The sequence below is a fragment of the Anolis carolinensis genome, chromosome 2 (genome assembly GCF_035594765.1).
Source record: "Anolis carolinensis isolate JA03-04 chromosome 2, rAnoCar3.1.pri, whole genome shotgun sequence".
In the NCBI taxonomy this organism is placed as follows: domain Eukaryota; kingdom Metazoa; phylum Chordata; class Lepidosauria; order Squamata; family Dactyloidae; genus Anolis; species Anolis carolinensis.
In genome coordinates, this window is record NC_085842.1 from 113,156,072 (window position 1) to 113,177,129 (window position 21,058).

Consider the following 21,058-nt stretch of genomic DNA (forward strand, 5'->3'; position numbering starts at 1 on the left):
AAACCACAAAACAGCGAATTTGCAAAAAGTGAACCGCGAAGTAGTGAGGGAACACTGTATCTTTATATTACACTTTAGCAGGCAAAAGAAATACATAATTAGGGAGTTAGTTATGCAGACTTTCTGGATCAAATCCTGAGGGATGCTAAAAGAATCAAAGAGTGAAAGCAGTAGTCCAAGAGGGGGGAAAATGGAGTGGTAATAGCCCACAAAATAGTTCAGCACAATTTGAAAATATTCATGCTCAGGAATACATATATACATATTTAACACTAAACCCTGTTTCTTACTTTGTGATCAAGTGCATCACTGTATACAGCATAGCCTGGTGCTATCACCAATTGTTGAAATAACAAGTATAGAGCGAATGGTTCTGGCGGTAATAGAATTTGCTAGCAAGCCAAAAGATAAAATGCTGCTGAGATCCTACTTTAGTCATAAGCTCTGTTTTCAAAATAGCCCTCTAGAAAACTAATTATTGACACAGGATGCAATGAATAATGATGAATTTCCCCCTAAACATACAGTTTAATATTGTATCTTTTCTAAGGTTAAAGATTGAAGGAGATACAGTTGATAGCTGTGGCACTCTTCTCAAAAATAAGTTAAAATTCCAATCAGCGAAATGCAGTGAGAAATTATACTTTATATGTGCAAGACCAGAACGTAAGTATTTGCTTTTTATTCTGTTTTTCTGCTTTTGTATCTCCTTTGAATATTTTATCTTTTCTAAAGCAAGTGAGGCATTTGCTGGACGGGGTCGCACTCCCCCTGAAATCACAGGTCCGCAGTTTGGGGGTCCTCCTGGATTCAGCGTTGACGCTTGAGGCTCAGGTGTCGGCGGTGGCCGGGAGGGCTTTCGCACAACTCAAACTTGTGCGCCAACTGCGACCATACCTCGTGAAGTCTGACTTGACCACGGTGGTCCATGCCCTAGTTACCTCCAGACTGGACTACTGTAATGCACTCTACGTGGGGCTTCCCTTGAAGACGGCCCGGAAATTACAACTGGTCCAACGCTCGGCAGCCAGATTAATAACGGGGGCAAATTACAGGGAGAGATCCACTCCCTTGTTTAAGGAGCTCCACTGGCTGCCGTTCATCTTCCGGTCCCAATTCAAGGTGCAGACCATCATCTATAAAGCCCTGAACGGTTTGGGACCCACCTACCTCCGTGATCGTATCTCCTTCCATAAACCTGCCCGTTCCTTGCGATCATCCGGAGAGGCCCTGTTATCACCATTGCCTATATCCCAGGCTCGCCTTGTAAGTACAAGGGAGAGGGCCTTCTCTGCTGTGGCCCCCCGACTGTGGAACTCACTTCCCACTGAAATAAGGCAAGCTCCCACTCTGTTAGCTTTTAGGAGAGAATTAAAAACATGGCTCTTCCATTGTGCTTTCGGTGAGTAATGTCTGTCATATATCTCCGTATTACTCCCCTCCGAACATCTATCCTCTAGATTACCCCTTCCAAATGTCCCTGCCCATAGTGGAGTACTTCTCTGTCCCTCTCACTCCGGGTTTTATCTTTGTGTTCAAGCGGCCTGCCCTTGATTTATTGTTTTTTTTTTCTTTTTTCTTTTTTGATTTCTTGATGTTCTGTTTATTATTATTTATTGTATTTTAAATGGTGTTATGATATGTTGTTCTTATATTTTATTATGTTGTATTGCTCTGGGCATGGCCCCATGTTAGCCGCCCCGAGTCCCCATTGGGGAGATGGTGGCGGGGTATAAATAAAGTTTTATTATTATTATTATTATTATTTACTTGACATGCACCATATTGCTTAATATGGCTATTGTGTTTCCCCAAAAATAAGACAGTGTCTTATATTAATTTTTGCTCCCAAAGATGCACTAGGTCGTATTTTTAGGGGATGTCTTATTTTTCCATGAAGAAGAATTCACATTTATTGTTGAACAAAAAAATGAACATTTATTATATACTGTACAGTATTTTTCATCACAAACCAGCATAACCAGACTAACTGAATCCTATCAAGAATTTCTTGTTACTGCCATTATTTCCATGTACAACACTCTATGTTATGTATCTTTACCGATCCTGCATGCGCTGGTGTTCTGCTCGGCGGGCATCCTTCCAAACAAAATCTTTGCTAGGTCTTACTTTCAAGGGAGGCCTCATATTTAGCAATTCAGCAAAACTTCTACTAGGTCTTATTTTCTGGGGATGTCTTATTTTTGGGGAAACAGGGTAGAACTTTCCTTGTTTAGTCCCAGCCATTTTGTAAATCATAGGAAGAAGTAGGCAAATGTCTGAAAACATCTGATAGGCAATCATATGACATGATAATATGTTCACTATTTTAGACCTCTGCACAAATGGTTCATAAACTTACAATTGGAGTCTTTTAAACAGAGGCTGGATGAACATCTGTTGAGGGTGCATTGTTCTTTTCCTGCACTGCAAAATTGGGTTGGATTGGATGACCTTTGTGGTCTCTTCCAACTCTATGATTCTATGAGTTTATAGTAACAAGAGTGTTCCGCCCTGTTTCAATGTTTTAAAATACACACACACACACACACACACACACACACACACACACATATGCATTTGGAAGAAGGCAGAAAATGGTGTGCCAGGAACATAACTCTAGGCTGCCCATATTAGCTGGCTGGGTTTTATCCACATTCCCCTTATGCCCACTTCCATAGGCAGTGGGCCCAATTTTCGTTTTGCTCTCTATATGTCCCTCCGCCACCTCCTGAGTCCTTACGTAACTTGCCCCATCATGAGTATCTTCCCCTGGTCTCAGGTTTTGGTCCTGATATCTCAGAGAATGGGATGCTATTGATCTGAATGCTCTACCAAAAGTTAGATTGCTGATAAAACCTAATAATTACAACAATAATAAAAAAAATATTTCTAACCTGCAGTTCTCTCCCTGAAGGGCCTCAGGGCAGCTTCCAAATATAAATGAAAACATAGCAAACATTCAATACCGTAAAACTTCTCACTACTTATCTTTTCTCAAAGCTCCATGCCTCCTGAAATGGCTTAAGGTGTAGACATGAAAAACATTATTTTAGTAAGACTAGAGATTAAATGCAGGTGGCACACAAGATCAAACAACAACAATAATTCTGTCATAACAATCTGAAAGACTTATACAATAATATCTCATCCCCTCATTGAGCATGTGGTAAACATTTTGCAACTGCAGACAGAAATAGTACCCCATCTCTCAGATTACCTTTTCCTTTTTTAATTCCATAGTTTTGTACCATTATGACTAATGAAGACTTCTATGCAGTGTACCACTTTTTAACATTTCTAATAAAAGGTGTTTTCTTTATTAGTTGTTTTCAATTGCAGGTTGCAAGGAGTCTTTGCTTGTTCTCTATGGTTTCTGTGACTCATTCACATTGAGCACCTGCAGTGCATCATAGAAACCTTCTAGAGCTCTTACATAAGCATTTATTTACCTCTTTTTTATCCTACCTTTTTCCTAATATAAGGACTCAAAGTGGCTAGTAACTGTAGCCCTGTCCACTCACTACATGCCATGCCAACATGCTTTCTGTCTAAAATTCTAGTTTCTTTTTGTTGCTGCAGCAGTAGGATTTTGGGAATACAGTACTTCGGAACTTTATTCTCTTCACAGTTAGGATTTTCAGTACATTTGACTTGGACTGTTTTATCTGATTCTGTCATAGTTTTCTTGGCATTGGTTTGCTTATATTTCTGGTTTAACTTCAGACTATTTGTTTATGATTTTTCCTCACCTTTTTATGATTCAGTCTTTGTCCCATTCATATTGGCCAATTACATTTCTGAAATGTCCAGTCACTTGAAATGCTTGAAAAACACAATATACAGTTGTGCAAGCATTGCCACATGCTTGAAGGAACAGAGACGCAAATGTGGCTACTTAGTAAAGGAAAAACTCTCATCAGAAACCTTCATTGAGCCCATTGTCGTCTCATCCATTTGTTCCATGACAAACTGCTTTGGTTCCTATTCTATGAATATTGTCCATCCATTTAGCTCTTAAACAGTCTTTCTTCAAGCCTACTCTGTGCCTGCCAAATGGCAGTGTGCTGACACCAGACCAGCTTTGGAATTAACTGAAGACCATCCCAAGACCCCAGGTCAGTCTCTTGATACCAAGGATTATGCTTTGATACCGTCCTTTAAAACTGCTCAGAGCTAAGACAATAAGAAGGGGAGGAGGGAAACCACATGGTTTGTTTGGGAAGTGCCCCTCTCATTCTCAGTTAGTCTTTTTGGATCTAGTGTGTAGAATACAGTTCCACTACAGTCAAAGCCTTTACAATAGATATCTAAGGCAGGGAATGATTTTGGATGGGAAGATAAGCGATTCTCCTGATGTTGACCCAACCGCTACTCCCTTGCATCAGTCACTTTCTTTTCCTGTTTATGAACAGACACCATATTCTTTTTCTTTTTTTTACATTTTTCACAATTAAAAGTAAAAAGCAAAAACAATCAAACTCTAAAACAAAGATTCCATAATATCCCACCCCATAATCCATCTCTTCCAAAACAAACTGACAAATAACCTGTATTTCCTCTATTTAAAATAAAATAGCAAAGTAATAACATTGCAAAAATGAATATTAAAAACACAACTATCTTTTCCTCTCCTCAAGCAAAGGCAACTATCAGACAATTAAATATACTTCTTGTTCGACATAGTTGTATAATAATAATAATAATAATAATAATAATAATAATAATAATAATAATAATAATACTTTATTTATAACCCGCCACCATCTCCCCAATGGGGACTCGGGGCGGCTTACATGGGGCCATGCCCAGACACGATACAATATAACAAAATAAAACAATATATCATAACACAATATAATAGTACAAAAATAATCATATACATTACAACGCAAATCAGAGCAGACAGGGCGGGCCACATGAACATTTAATTAAAAACTCGGGAGAGAGAGGCATATAAATAAAGAGAACAGGGGTATAAGACGGAACAGTCCAGACAGTCCAAAGGATAGAATCCAAGGGGAGTAATCAAGAGGTATATAACATTTACTCCCCGAAGGCACATCGAAAAAGAATTAACTGAATTAATTGTATTTCAGTTTCTGATTAAACTAAACCAAAGTATAAACCAAAATAAGCCACATTAATATTTAACCACAAGTAATATTCATATCACCAAATTATCAATTTTGACTAGAATTCTAATTCTAGTCATATATTTTCAGCACTTATTCTCAACACTGGTATGCCACAGGGCTGTGTGTTGAGTCCTCTACTTTATACTCTTTACACATATGATTACAACCCCATCTGGCAGATGCATAGGTTGATAAAAACAGGGACAAATAGGCTGAGAGATAGATTTTATTCTAGAGCTGTGACTATACTGAACTCTATGGTTTCACGCTGATGTGGTATGGTATTAGGGGTTGTGAAATAGTGATTAGAATGGGGAAGGATGGCTGTTTTGTTTTGAATTCTATATAATGTGATTGGGAGTGGCATTTAATTTCATTGTACAATGTACAATGACAAAGTTATTCTAATTCTTATATATTTTAGGAAATTTGTTTTTAAATTGCACTATGTACTTGTTTTTAGATTGCACTACTGGGCTTGGTCCCCATGTAAGCCGCCCTGAGTCCCTTTGGGGAGATAGGGCAGGATATAAGAATAAAGTTGTTATATTATTATTGACACAAAGATATAGTATGACACAGCAAATGAGATACATATGCTGGACTTCATATCACAGAATCACAAGTCAAACACTTCCCAAGTGTTTAGGACTGTGATGTATTTTCGGATGATGCATGCATATCCCAGTAAGGTGGCCTTTTGCAGTTGACAGATCGTAATTTTGTCAATGTTTATTGTTTCCAAATGCTGGCTGAGATCTTTTGGCACAGCATGCATTGTGCTGATTACCACCGGGACCACTTGTACTGGTTTATGTCAGAGCCTTTGCAGTTTGATCTTGAAGTCCTGATAATGGCTGAGTTTTTCCTGTTGTTTTTCATCAATTTGACTGTCACCTGGTATGGTGACATCAATAATCCAAACTTTTTTCTTTTCCACAACCGTGAGGTCTGGTGTGTTACGTTTCAAAACGTTGTCAGTCTGTATTCGAAAGTCCCACATTATTTTTGCGTGTTCATTTTCCACTACCTTTGCAGGTTAGTGATCTCACCAGTTCTGTTGGCAGGTGGTATTTGTGACATAAATTCCGATGAATCATTTGGGCCACATTGTTGTGTCTCTGTTTGTAGTCTGTCTGTGCAATTTTCTTACAGCAGCTGAGGATATGATCAATAGTTTCGTCAGCTTCCTTGCACAGTCTGCATTTTGGGTCACTGGCTGATTTTTTGATCTTGGACTTAATTGCATCATTATTTCTCCGCCGCCGCCGCCGCCTCCTCCTCCTCCTCCTCCTCCTCCTCCTTCTTCTTCTTCCTCTTCAACATGATTTTTGTTTCTAGATTGTAAATGTCATTTCCTAATTAGTTTAATCATATAAACATGAAAAAAGTTTATTGAATTGCAAAAACCTTGTATTGTTAAAAGCAGAGGTTTTTTTTGGTGGGAAATCCTGCAGCACAATGAATATCTCATAAAATCTCAACCAATTTAACATAGTTTGTGGTAGCCACAAAAATGAAGTTTCTGGAATATAACAACTATTTTCCAAGGAAATACCACTTTCAAACCAGAAACATAACTTTTTTCAAAATTTGGTACATAGTGTTACTTCAATATCTCCCCCAATTTTATTACCTTTTAATTTAAATTAATCATATCTTATAATATCCCCCTGGTTTCATCCTTTTAATCTAGGTGAATATTTTTGTATTTCAAAAATTTTTTCAATATAATATCAAATTATATTTCCCCCTTCATCTTAAATGTTCCACCTGTCCACAGGTAGTACTACCAGCAGTCTTAACATTTTGTCAAAAGTTCAATTCTTGTAATTTTGTCTTTATATTTCATTTTCCTTTCACTTATTTCATCAACCCACCCCTTCCATCAGAAAAGGGGTCATTATGTCATTTTAATCCTTCCAGAAAACTCCATTCATTTATTCCTGGTACAATCTCTCTCTCTCTCTCTCTCTTTTTTTTTTTTTGTAAATCAAGCTATCCTTAAAGTAACAGTATGCCCATTTAATTTTAACAAGTTTCTCCCATCAGTTAGGGCTCTCAAAAGGTCCACACAGGCTATCTTGCAAATTGTCCTTCTTATACCGACATTGACTGTCTTTTTGGTAAAACTTGAAAACTAAAACATAGAATCACAGAATCATAGAATAGTAGAGTTGAAAGAGACCTCATGGGCCATCCACCCCAACCCCTTGCCAAGAAGCAGGAAATTGCATTGGCCATCCAGCCTCTGCATAAAAGCCTTCAAAGAAGGAGCCTCCACCACAGTCCAGGGCAGAGAGTTCCACTGCCGAACAGTTCTCAGAGTGAGGAAGTTCTTCCTGATGTTCAGGTGGAATCTCGTTTCCTATAGTTTGAAGCCATTGTTCCGCGTCCTAGTCTGCAGGGCAGCAGAAAACACGCCTGCTCCCTCCTCCCTATGACTTCCCTTCACGTATTTGTACATGGCTATCATGTCTCCTCTCAGCCTTCTCTTCTGCAGGCTAAACATGCCCAGTTCTTTAAGCCGCTCCTCACAGGGCTTGTTCTCCAGACCCTTGATCATTTTAGTCAGCCTCCTCTGGACACATTCCAGCTTGTCAACATCTCCTTTCAATTGAGGTGCCCAGAATTGGGCACAGTATTCCAGGTGTGGGCTGACCAAGGCAGAATAGAGGGGTAGCATGACTTCCCTGGATCTAGACGCTATACCCCTATTTATGCAGGCCAGAATCCCGTTGCCTTTTTTAACAGCCGCATCACATTGTTGGCTCATGTTTAACTTGGGGTCCACGAGGACTCCAAGATCTTTTCCACACGTACTGCTGTCGAGCCAGGCGTCCCCCATTCTGTATCTTTGCATTCCATTTTTTCTGCCGAAGTGAAGTATCGTGCATTTGTCTCTGTTGAACTTCATTTTGTTCGTTTCAGCCCATCTCTCTAGTCTGTTAAGATCGTTTTGAATTCTGCTCCTGTCTTCTGGAGTGTTAGCTATCCGTCCCAGTTTGGTGTCATCTGCAAACTTGATGATCGTGCCTTCTAACCCTTCATCTAAGTCGTTAATAAAGATGTTGAATAGAACCAGGGCCACTGCAGCACTCCACTCGTGACTTCTTTCCAAGATGAAGAAGACGAATTGGTGAGCACCCTTTGGGTTCGTTCGCTTAGCCAATTACAGATCCACCTAACCGTAGTTTTGTCTAGCCCACATTTTACTAGTTTGTTTGCCAGAAGGTTGTGGGGGACTTTATCCTAGGCCTTACTGAAATCCAGGTACCGACCCAACTCGTAACTATTGAAAAAAAAGATCAGATTAGTCTGGTATGACTTGTTTTTGGTAAATCCGTGTTGGCTATTAGCAATGACCGCATTTGTTTTTAAATGTTCACAGACCACTTCGTAAATGATCTTTTCCAGAATCTTGCCTGGTATCGACATGAGGCTGACCAGACGGTAATTGCTTGGGTCGTTCTTTTTTCCCTTCTTGAAGATAGGGACCACATTCACCTTCCTCCAATCTGCTGGGACTTCTCCTGTTCTCCAAGAACTCTTGGAGATAATTGCCAGTGGTTCTGAAATAACCTCAGCTAGTTCCTTCAATACTCTTGGATGTAGCTGATCTGGCCCTAGGGACTTGAATTCGTTTAGAGAGGCCAGGTGTTCCTGGACAACTTGTTTCCTTAGTTAGGGTTGGATTTCCGCTAACCCTTTGTCCATTCCATGTTGCTGAGGTTGAAGATGGCTTTCTTTTCGTGAGAAGACCAAGCCAAAGAAGGCATTAAGGAGTTCTGCCTTTTCCCTGTCCCTTGTCACCATCACCCCATCTTCTCCTCACAAAGGCCCTATTGCCTCCTTGTTCTTCCTTTTTCTACCAACGTAAGCAAAAAAGCCTTTTTTGTTGTTTTTAATGTCCCTGGCAAACCTGAACTCATTTTGCGCTTTAGGCTTGTGAACCTTTTCCCTACAGGAGTTGGCTCTATGTTTGAATTCTTCTTTGGTGATTTCTCCCCTTTTCCACTTCTTGTGCATGTCTCTTTTGAGTCTTAGCCCGGTTAGAAATTCTTTGGACATCCATCCTGGCTTCTTTGCACTTATCCTATTTTTTTTCTTTGTTGGCACTGTTTGCATTTGCCTTGAGTATTTGACTTTTAAAAAACTCCCATCCATCCTTAACTCCCTTGTCTTTTAATATTGGCGTCCATGGAATGCCACTCAGTATTTCCTTCATTTTTTGAAAGTCAGCTATCTTAAAGTCCAGAATGTGTGTTTGACTTGTCTTAGTTTCAGCTTTCCTTTGTATGACAAACTGTAGGAGCACATGGTCACTTGCTCATAAAGATCTTATGACTTCGACTGTATTGATCAGGTCTTCTACATTTGTTAAGATTAGATCAAGAGTAGCCGATTCCCTTATTGCCTCTTCTACCTTCTGGACCATAAAATTGTCTGCAAGGCAAGTGAGGAATTTGTTGGACTTTGTACTCTTGGCTGAGTTTGTTTTCCAGCAGATATCGGGATAGTTGAAATCACCCATGGCTACTATATCTCTTCTTTGTACCTGTTTGGTCAGCTGTTGAGAGAAGGCTTCATCAAGTCCTTCATCTTGACTCGGAGGTCTGTAGTAGACACCCACGAGGAGATCTTTTTGAGTCCTGGTTCCCTTTATTCTTATCCAGACGTTTTCAAGCTGGTTTCCTGGATTACAGTCTTGCATTTCTTCTGCAATGTAACTGCTTTCGACATATAAAGCTACTCCCCCTCCTCTCCCTTTTGTTCTATTTCTGTGAAAGAGGTTATAGCCTTCAATGGCTACATTCCAGTGATGGGAGTCATCCCACCAGGTTTCAGTGATGCCTATGACATCATACGTGTGGTGCTGTGCTAAAAGTTGGAGCTTGTCTTGCTTAGTTCCTATGCTCTGTGCATTAGTGTAAAGACATGTAAGCCCCTGTGACCTTCCCCCAAGCTGTTTATTTGGGATTATTGTGCTCTCAGTACTTGGTCCTTGCTGTGTTTGTGCAGCCCTCCGTTTAGCCTTTTGGCGGTTCCCTGTGGTCGTGGGTAATATAGTGTTCGCCAGGCTGTTGTTCCCTTCCACCAGTGGATCTAGTTTAAAGTGCGCCCGATGAGGTTTGTGAGTCTGTGTGCAAAAAGATGTTTTCCTACTTGTGTGAGATGCATCCCATCACTTGCCAGTAAGCCATCCTCCTGGAAGAGTAGGCCATGGTCGAGGAAGCCAAAACGCTCCTCCTGACACCATTTTCTGAGCCAGTTATTGACCTGTACTATTTTTCTGGCCCTTGTAGAGCCGTGTCCTACAACGGGGAGGAAGGATGAAAAGATCACATGTACATTACATAGTTTTAGCTTTGTTTGAAGAGCTCAAAAATCGTTTGTGATCTTTTTAAAAGAATGCCTAGCCGTGTCGTTGGTTCCTACATGAATCAACATCTTTTTTCCTGGAATGATATATGGGATTTTTTGTTTTTCCTCCTTCTGAAAATGAGTTTGTAGAACAGGCACCAGATTCTGTGCCAATAACTTCTTTGCAACTGAGTATGCTGTTTGATTTGATCATTGGAACCAATCAATCTCTCCCATACCCTCTGCTTGCTCTAGTCCCAGATGCCACAGGCAAACCCTCTCTGAACAAATCTCACCAAGAGAACCCCATGGTGGATTTGCCTTATGTTTTTGTGTACCCACAAGAAAAAACAACAGCACAGTAAATCATCAATTGATTGCTGTTGACTCGCTACTCTGTCTCAATCTGCTAGTATGAAATATGACTGCATAGTTTCAACCAGACCATTCTAGACTTCAGATGTGGTCAGTTGTTTATTTTAAGGTTTTTTCAAGTTTTATTTTAACAAAATGAGAAGTGGTCAACTGCCCTACAGGGTTGGAGGAAAGAAAAGACACTTCCAAAGAACATAAGATCTTTACTGGGTGGGCAGTTTAATGGTTACCAAGCAGACCTGACTGAAGGCTTCCACAGTCAGATTGTCCTGGGAATCCTCACTCCCAGGGATAGAATGGCATCTTGTTGGATACCACATAACAACTCTTTTTTTGAGGCGCAGCTATTCCCAAACACCACTGTCTGGAAACTGCCTGAGAGGTATGACCGGAACCACTGCAACACAGTGTCTTTCAATTCCCAGCCCCTTTGGGTGTTCCAGAAGGATACCATGCTCAATGGTATCAAAGGCCGCTGAGAGGTCACACAACAGGGACACACTCCCCCAGTGTAGCCATTATTGCAATAATGACTACAACTTTAGTGTAATAAATGATCTCACTTTATTCAAATAGTGGGCCCAGTTACCTTAGCATTATAGCCATCCATTCTCATTCTTAGCAAATCTGTTTGTTTTTCCTTGAAAAGATGCAAGCCTCTTTCCATTTTTTCTATATTTTCTTCAAAAGTCAATCCTATGTGTGATATACTGTATTAACTTAAAATGAGGGGCTACTTATAGACAAATCATAGTGACCCCGCCCCTGTAAAATCATTGGTGTGAAAGAAAGAGGTAAATATCTATTATTTGAATGTATTATTTTGAACACACATGATTATGTTTGTTAACAGATGTGAACATATTCCAGGAGTACAAGGGCCACATAATACCACAAAGACAAAAGACATTACCAAAAAGTTTCTATATTTTGGGATCTGCCCAAGAGGAATGTATGTATGAACGAACTGCATGTACTGGTGTAGTCTTTTCACAGGGAAAGTATTACGCGGTCAGTGGAAAGAAAATATTCAAAAGCCTCAGTGAAGAAGACAGATTGTATTTGAAGACAGGTGAGTTACTAAAGGAACTCCCTCATTCACTAGCCTGGTTCATACATAGTAATAACTCTGTTTGCCGCGCCACCTCCGCAAATGAAGAGACCACACACATGATTGGATTAACTAAGGGCAACTTTTATTATTGTTACCTAATTAATTCACTGGATCTATTTGATCCCAATTCCTGAGTAGAGTATGAGCACATCAAAAAATCAAGCCATGAACTTGGCATTGAACTTAACAGTGAACTTGGCAATGAACTTGGTGAGGATAATCTTCCCAAATTATATTTTCTGTTACCCAGTTCCTGCCCCCCCTTTATTTACATCATGTGGCCAATTTCTATTTTCTGGCCTGTCCAAACGGGCACCTAGTATGTGCTCCAAATTCAACATCTATCATGTCTATGCCACAGATAGGGGCAGGTGTCTGCTTTTTCCCTATCCCCAACCAAGCTCTCAATTGCTGCATGGATGGCCACCTATAGGCGGGCCAAAAAACACATTGCCCAGGTCAGACAAATGAGCTCTGTTGGCTCAATAATACTCCCGGTTGGCATAGGATATATTGTGTTGCATGTATGAGCCCATACCCCCCTTACAGATTTTTGAATTGCCCTATTCACCCTTTTACATGCACTGTCCAATCTCCGCACGTCGCTGCCTCCAGGCCACTTCAGGCGTGGGATTATCTCTGACCAAACAATGTATGAGGCCACGCCTTCTTGATCTTGCAGAAATCGCCCACAGCTTGCAGGAATAGAGCCTTGCCTTTTAGCAAGCCCAAGTCATTGCCACCCAAGTGGACCACCAGAACATCAGGAGGAAAGCCCTGCCTGGGAATACCATCTGCATTGGGTGCTGCTGCGTTCCCAGAATCGGACAACAGGGGGAGTAGACTTCCCAACGAAGTTCTCATCTGCCCTTCCATTCGACAGTGGCTATAGACGCAAGGCCCAGATGTTGGCCATAGGTAGATCTCCGAGCGTGGTGCTCGACCCAATAAATGTAGCTGTGCCCACAGATCAGGACCCTTTGTCTAAGTGTCATTGACACTCCATCTGTAAAATACAAGAGTCATAAAAACTGCACAGGGCGAATGTAAGACCGATAGGCCTCGGAACTCCACCTTGCAATTGACATTATCCTGTCCACCCCATATCCCATGGCTGCTGTGGTAGACGCCACCCCAATGCAGAAGGAATGTTTACCGAACTTATGTCCCTCCATGCCTAGCTTTTGTAGGGCCTTGGCGGTGACTGCCCAGAATTGGAACTTAGTTAGAGGGACCCCATTCTCATGATGGAATAAGGGGCCAGCCGTGGTGCCTCATACAGCTAGGTAGTTGGCCAAGGCCTGTACTGGGCACAACATCAGGTCTCCGCATTTCTTTAACTGCGTGTGTGTTCCCTTGGCCCTCTGGTCCGTTTTAGATGCTCTGATGAGCAGGTGTGCTGTATCGCCCCTCAGAGGTGAGCAGTGCCCTCTGTGACTGGTCAGTCTTAGATGCTACGACTAGTTCTCTAACCTTGAGTGTAGCAAAAAACGCTACTAGGGCTGCTGCATGGAAAAGGAGTACTTCAAATTTGGATGTACAGACTGACGGCTACTTTTCTCGGAGCCCTTTCAATATTTCTTGTGTAAGGGGTTCCTGCTGATTGTGTGTGCATCATTACCGTGTTTACGCCGCTGCCCCCAGCCATCTGTGATTGCGCTGACATCTCGGTTTCTGCCCCTGCCGCTTCAGCCACAGGCTCAATGGGAGGTGCTGATTCAACTGCCTGGATGCTAGACTGTCTGCTGGCACCCATACTCTTCGCTCACTCTCTGAGCAGAGACACGGAATAACAAAGCATTAAAAGCCTGGTCATTGGCATGGTTAGGATGTAATGCCATTCACTCCTCCTTTAAGGTGCGCAGTGTCAACCACATTGCGTTAAGCTTTTCCGTTTGTATAATAGTGACCGCTGGGCCAGTCGTTGCCATCCTACGTGTCGCTGCTGCAGCACCTGCTTCTTCGTTCAATGAACCGGTGGGTAAGGTTGGGCCATCTGGTTGTTTTCGCTTTGCTGGCCCATTGCCCTTAGCACTGCCCCCACTCTTTTTTGGTGGCATGTTGGCTGACTAATTCTGGAAATGAAACAGTACTTACTTACTCAGGCGATCCCCCATAGTTCGAGATTGTCTTCCATCCAATATCCTCGTGCTTTAGCCATACATCAGTCTGGGTCGTCTTTGTCGTTTATTCGTTAAAAGCCTGAGCACATAACCATGTTTTTAGGGCTTTTCTAAAGCTCAAAGGAGTTGGGGCTTGCCATATAGTTCACCCTTATCTAGACAGCACTGAATCCAGCCGACTTTGGATCTGGACCAATCTTGGCACACACCTCCAGCATGGCCAACTGTGCGCACAGGCCTGGATTCGGGGTGATTGACCTTTGCTCTGGTAGTTGTAGTTCAGCCTTATCCAGACAACACTGAACCCAGCCAACGATGGATTTGGACTAAACTTGCCACAGAGACGCCCCATGACCAACTAAACATACTTCAGGGGTTTAAGGGTATGGACCTTGATTTTGTGAGTTATAGTTCACCTGCATCCAGAAAGTACTGAACCCTGCTGACATCAGATGTGGACCATATTTGGCACAGAGACCCAACATGGCCAATTCGGCATACAGGCCCGCTTTGGGGGTGATTGTCCTGAGAATCTGAAAGTTGTAGTTCACCCTTATCCAGACAGCACTGAACCCAGCTGACAATGGATCTGGACCAAACTTGACACAAAGCTCCAACATGGCCAACTGTGCATACAGGCCTGGTTTCGGGGTGATTGAGCTTTGCTCTGGGAGTTATAGTTCACCCTTATCCAGATAGCACTGAACCCAGTCGATGACGGATCTGGACCACATTTGGCACACAGACTCAACATGGACAACTGTGCATACAGGCATGGTTTCGGGGTGATTGACCTTTGCTCTGGAAGTTGTAGTTCACACTTATCCAGATAACACTGAACCCAGCTGACCACGGATCTGGACCTAACTTGCCACAGAAATGCCCCATGACTAACTAAACATACTGCAGGGGTTTAGGGGAATGGACCTTGATTTTGTGAGTTATAGTTCACCTGCATACAGAAAGTACTGAACTCTGCTGACATCAGATGTTGACCACATTTGGCACACAGACCCAACATGGCCAATTTCCATACAGGCCTGCTTTGGGGATAATTATCCTGGGAATCTGGAAGTTGTAGTTCACCCTTATCCAGACAGCACTGAACCCATCAAACGACAGATCTGGACCAACTTAATATTTCCTAACATCCGAAAACAAATAGTGCCTTCTTCTAATAACCAGGGCACCGGCTGGTCCCCAAGCTAGTTTAAAATAAATTGCAAACATTCATTACCAATGAGCTTTTCCCCTGAGCTTGGGATATGCAGATGAATTCACATCTCCATTTTTTTTTAGCATATTTGGTATCCTGTTTTTTAAAAATTATTAATTAACTATTATTTCACTTTTTAAAAATAATTAACCCTATTCTGCTGCAGAATGTCTACATGATCACCCCAGGAACTGGTTTATCTGCTGAATGAAAATGAAATGGAACCGAGGATTTTTTTTTTGTTATCTACGTAATCTGCTTTTATGGGCTGATGCGATAATCCATGTCCATTTGGAATTGGTGCTAGATCATGGCAGGAAACAAAAAATGAGAACAAATAGGGCAAGAGCAAGAGTTCCCATGGGAATTATGTGGTTTCCATTTTCTGCTGTGTTTGGGGTTTTTTTAAAGGGTGTTCTGGCACGTCTTCCACATTTTTCTGCCTTGGATTCATGCCTTGCATGGGATATACTCTGCTCAGCTGCAGAGGATTTTCTGTCTTATTCCAGACTTTCTGATACACTGTCTCTGGTTTAATGTGCACTGTAACATATATCGAGAGTGTATGTTTTTTGAACACCTCACCCTTGGGCCAGCTTCAAACTGCATTGTAGTTAATTTTCTTTCTTTCTTTCTTTATCAGTCACCTGAAATCCCAGTACTAATGACTTTTAAAATATTTTCCCTAATATTTTTCTCTGTCTTTTAAATGCTTATCTTAGCATTAGATTTCCGTCTATTTTTTTAAAAAATTACAACAAAAGATTCTGAATATTGCGGTTGCTGGGGCCGGGCTGTGGTGCAGGCTGGTAAACAGCTGCTGCAATAAATCACTCTGACCATGAGGTCATGAGTTCGAGGCCAGCCCGTGGTGGGGTGAGCACCCGTCAATTAAAAATAAAATATAGCCCCTGCTCGTTGCTGACCTAGCAACCCGAAAGATACCGTATTTTTCGGTTTATAAGACACACTTTTCCCCCCCAAAAAATAGAGGGGAAAAGTCAGTGCGTCTTATAAACGCAATGTGGCCATTCTCCCTGCTTGGACGCAGATCCGGATCTGTGTCCAAGCAGGGAGAATGGGGCGCGCGCGCACGGCACACATCGCCCCATTCTCCCTGCCTGGACGCAGATCCGGATCTGCGTCCAAGCAGGGAGAATGGGGCGCGCGCGCACGGCACACATCGCCCCATTCTCCCTGCCTGGACGCAGATCCGGATCTGCGTCCAAGCAGGGAGAATGGGGCGCGCGCGCACGGCACACATCGCCCCATTCTCCCTGCCTGGACGCAGATCCGGATCTGCGTCCAAGCAGGGAGAATGGGGCGCACGCGCACGGCACACATCGCCCCATTCTCCCTGCCTGGACGCAGATCCGGATCTGCGTCCAGGCAGGGAGAATGGGGCGGTGTGTGCCGTGCACGCGCGCGCACGGCACACATCGCCCCATTTTGCCCTTAGTTCCTGGACACGTCTTATCATCCGGTGCGTCCTATAAAGCGAAAAATACGGTAGTTGCATCTATCAAGTAGGAAATAAGGTACCACTTATAAAAAGTGGGGAGGCAAGTTTAACTAATTTACAACGTTGGAATGAGGAAGTGAGGAAGTGCCATCAGAGTGGATGATGAAGCAACTGCTCCCCCCTGTGGCCAGAATCGAACATCCCCTCAGGAGAAGGTGAAATTGCTTCTGTGTATGTCTGTCTGTTGTCTCTGTCTCGGTTCGATGTGTTTATGGGCATTGAATGTTTGCCCAATATGTACTTAATGTGATCCGCCCTGAGTCCCCTTCAGGGTGAGAAGGGCGGAATATAAATACTGTAAATAAATAAATAAATAAATCAGACTGCTTATTACAATAAATAGTAGCATACAGATTTGTATTCCTTTCTCTTTTTCCTTCAGTGTATGCAAAAGAGCAAGGAGTCACCATCGGTGTATGTCTTCCACTGATTCTCTGGGTCCACTCTGATTGGTACTAGCAATTGAATGTGCGTAATTCAAGTTGGTTGTAGCTTGTGCAACAGTAGAGGCACCTTCAGGACGCATAGAAAAATCAAACCATCTGATTCTTTCTGACTCTCTTTTTATCCAGTTTCATTTTTACAATAGAAGCTATAGTGCATATGGGAATGTGTCATATGAGAGAGTTGCTGTTAAACTGGGGGTGTGTGGGTGAGCATTCACATTTCCTTCCTAGCCCTTGTTATCAATGGGCATGACCTCCTTGGGTGCTAGGCAGTTGGACTGCTGTCATATCCAGCAGGCTGTGAGGAGGGGCTGGGGGGGGAGGGAGGAGGCCACAATGAGTCCATTAATCTCTTAACATGACAGTTACTGTGAATCAAAATTTGTCAGTGCTAATATAAATATCAGGTTTAACAAAATCTGTTTTAAAATGTTTATTCTAAAGAAAAAGTATATCAATGTGAAGTGTGTGTGCAGAGGAAATATCAAAAGTATCTGACAGCAAATTCCAGACATTATTATAATCTTTCTATTATATTCCATTGAGCAGAATGCCAAAGTTAATGACTCTGTGATTAAGTATATGGATTTGTATAGCATAACAGGCAACAATTTTAACTATGGACTTCATCAGATTACACTGGGAAGTGTTCAGAAAAAGAGAGTTCATTCCATAATAAAAAGGAGTTTTTATCTCCTTGGAATCACACTGTTTAGTGCACTCAGTTGTCTTGTATATTTTTCAATGAAGAGGTTTCCACACTGCAGACATTTGGTCCCGCCCACCATCCCTCTTGGTGCTTTTTGGTACTTCAACTCCCACAATTCCCAAAAGCAGAGAGGGAGAGAAAAGGGGTGGGAGGGAATTTCATTTGGAACGGCAACAGCACTGGCCTTCCCAACACAGGATACAGACAAATCAAGGAAGAAAGAAAAAGGGTACCTTAAAAGGCTTTTTTTTTTTTTTTTTGCAAAGTAGAAGCATTATGGGGTAGCTTACAACCAAACCTTCCTGCTTGAGGAGCAAAAGGAAAAAGTTTATTTTGACTCCTTCCCCAATTTTTCCTCCCACAAATTGAATGATTATAACCTGAGAGCAACAAGAGCTACTTCATTCGAAATTTGGCAAAACATCCTGATTTTTGAGAAAAATCCATTTCCTCACCTCTTCCTGATATGTTGGAAAAAAATGCTGTCCTCCACGTTTAAAAGACTCATAAACTGCACTTTAACCAAAACGAATGTAGTGGACCCACAGAATACCAGATTTTAAGTGTTCAACTCAGTGGAATTTAAGTTAAGTGATGAAGTGAACCTAACCCCGTTTAAAGTGTGCACTGTATTTGAAAATCATAAATAAATTTTTTTAAAAAAGTTATGTGATGAAGTGGCATAATATGATTGCATGGCTGTCTTAATTCTGAAATTTTGTTCTAGTTTGTAATCCTGGATTTTTTGGCACGAATTGTCAGTTCCATTGTAAGAAGTGTATCAATAACCTACCTTGTAATTCTGTTACTGGAGAATGTGTGGGCACAGGCCTCACCAAGTGTGGTTTAGACTCTGCAGATCCAAAGTGCATTGATGAAGGTAAAAATACAGATATTCTGAAACAATTGACATGGTTTCTCCCATTGTATGTATTCTATTTGCCTTCCTATTAATATCTCTTTTCATTTTCTTTCTTTCTTTATCAGTCACTTGAAATCCCAGTACTAATGACTTTTAAAATATTATCCCTAATATTTTTCTCTATCTTTTAAATGCTTATCTTAGCATTAGATTTCCATCTATGTTTTAAAAAAATTACAACAAAAGATTCTGAATATTGCGGTTGCTAGGATCAAACTGCTTATTACAATAAATAGTAGCACACAGATTTGTATTCCTTTCTCTTTTTCCTTCAGTGTATGCAAAAAGAGCAAGGAGTCACCATCGGTGTATGTCTTCCACTGATTCTCTGGGTTCACTCTGATTGGTACTAGCAATTGAATTTTGGCCTGAGTAGGTATCCCTGCCAGTCTCCTTCAGTTGCCCCTACTCATCTGTAATATGAAAATTATAGTGTAGCTCAACTTTTAACAACTATTGGGTGGACTTTTCAGACAATGTCTATATATCACCTAGAACTTTTAGAGATACAGAAACAATGCTTAAATAAATTATTTTATTTAATATGATTTATTCACAAATGGAAGAGTTTTAATCAATGTTCACATTTGTGCTGTTACATCTGTCGATTTTTTCCTTGTTGCATACTAAATACTATTTTGATGTTTAAGTTTTCATAGACACATGTCCAAAGATTCCAAAGTGGTACTATTACTCAACATCATGTTACTATGTGGAAGATTCAAAAGCTGACACATGGGCCAATGCTCGAATTGCTTGCCAAGGATATAAGGAAACAGATTTGGTTAAAATTGTAAACAGCCATGAAAAGGTATGACATGCAATATTTTTCACTCTTCAAATAATAATAATAACAAGAAGAAGAAGAAGAAGAAGAACAACAACAACAACAACAACAACAACAACAACAACAACAACCACGCTTTGCTGTGGCTTAATCTATTGGCCACCTTGATTAGCATTTAATGGCCCTGTTGCCTAAAAATCTGGCTGATTCCTCCCTGGGGGAATCTTCTGTTGGGAGGTGTTAGCTGGGCTGATTCTTTCCTGTCTGGAATTCCCATGTTTTCAGATTGTTGTTGTTTACCATTGTGTTGTGCTGTGGCGTAATCTATTGGCCACCTTGATTAGCATTTAATGGCCCTGTTGCCTAAAAATCTGGCTGATTCCTCCCTGGGGGAATCTTCTGTTGGGAGGTGTTAGCTGGGCTGCTTCTTTCCTGTCTGGAATTCCCCTGTTTTCAGATTGTTGTTTACTATTGTGTTGTGTTTGGTGGAAAGTAGTGAGGCTAGAGGGGTCTATGTCCCTGTGTGGAGTGGTGTTCTTTGCGATATTTTATGTGCTTCTACTGTCTGTGGCCCTGAGGAAACAGAGGATTTGCGAGACTTTGATGATGGGAATATTTTGTTGGGAGGTGTTAGCTGGCCCTGATTGTTTCCTGTGTGGAATTCCCCTGTTTTCAGAGTGTTGTTCTTTATTTAGTGTTCTGATTTTAGAGATTGTATTGTTCTGTTTTATTATACCAAATTAATTTTTATATATTCTGATTTTAGTGTTTTTGAATACTTGGAAGCAGATTGTATTCATTTTCACGGTTGACCGCAACACAATAATAATAATAATAATAATAATAATAATAATAATAATAATGATAGTAATAATAATGACTTTGGTAATACACAGTGCTTCACTCCCTTCTCAGCTTCCTTTCTGGAAGAATCCTTTCTTGGGAGGTGTTAGCTGACCCTGCTTGTTTCCTTTGTGGAATTTCCAATTTTCCTGCTTTCAGACTGTTGGTCTTTATTTACTGTCCTGGTTTTAGAGATTATATTGTTCTGCATTATTCTATCCCAGTAATTATTTCATATTAAAGTAGAATCTCACTTATCCAACATTCGCTTATACAATGTTCTGGAATATCCAACGCAGTCTGCCTTTTCATAAGCAATGTTTTTGTAGTCAGTGTTTTAAATTCATTGTGATATTTTAGTGGTAAATTTGTAAATACAGTACAGTAGAGTCTCACTTATCCAACATAAACGGGCCGGCAGACTGTTGGATAAGCGAATATGTTGGATAATAAGGAGGCATTAAGGAAAAGCCTATTAAACATCAAATTAGGTTATGAT

The 21,058-nt window shown here is 41.2% G+C and overlaps 1 protein-coding gene across 11 annotated transcripts in view; it reads left to right on the plus strand.

The window, feature by feature from the left end:
• LOC107983185 (uncharacterized) overlaps positions 1 to 21,058 on the plus strand; it is a 263,915-nt gene that overhangs the window by 179,438 nt on the left and 63,419 nt on the right. For all 11 annotated transcript variants that reach the window (XR_010002771.1, XR_010002772.1, XR_010002773.1 and 8 more), the window contains 4 exons: positions 551 to 666; positions 11,731 to 11,949; positions 18,735 to 18,887; positions 19,580 to 19,740. Coding sequence is in view for 8 of the 11 variants with exons in the window: in XM_062970409.1 (XP_062826479.1) it covers positions 551 to 666; positions 11,731 to 11,949; positions 18,735 to 18,887; positions 19,580 to 19,740 (649 nt within the window). In the remaining 3 variants the exon portion in view is untranslated. The remainder of the gene's footprint in view (positions 1 to 550; positions 667 to 11,730; positions 11,950 to 18,734; positions 18,888 to 19,579; positions 19,741 to 21,058) is intronic.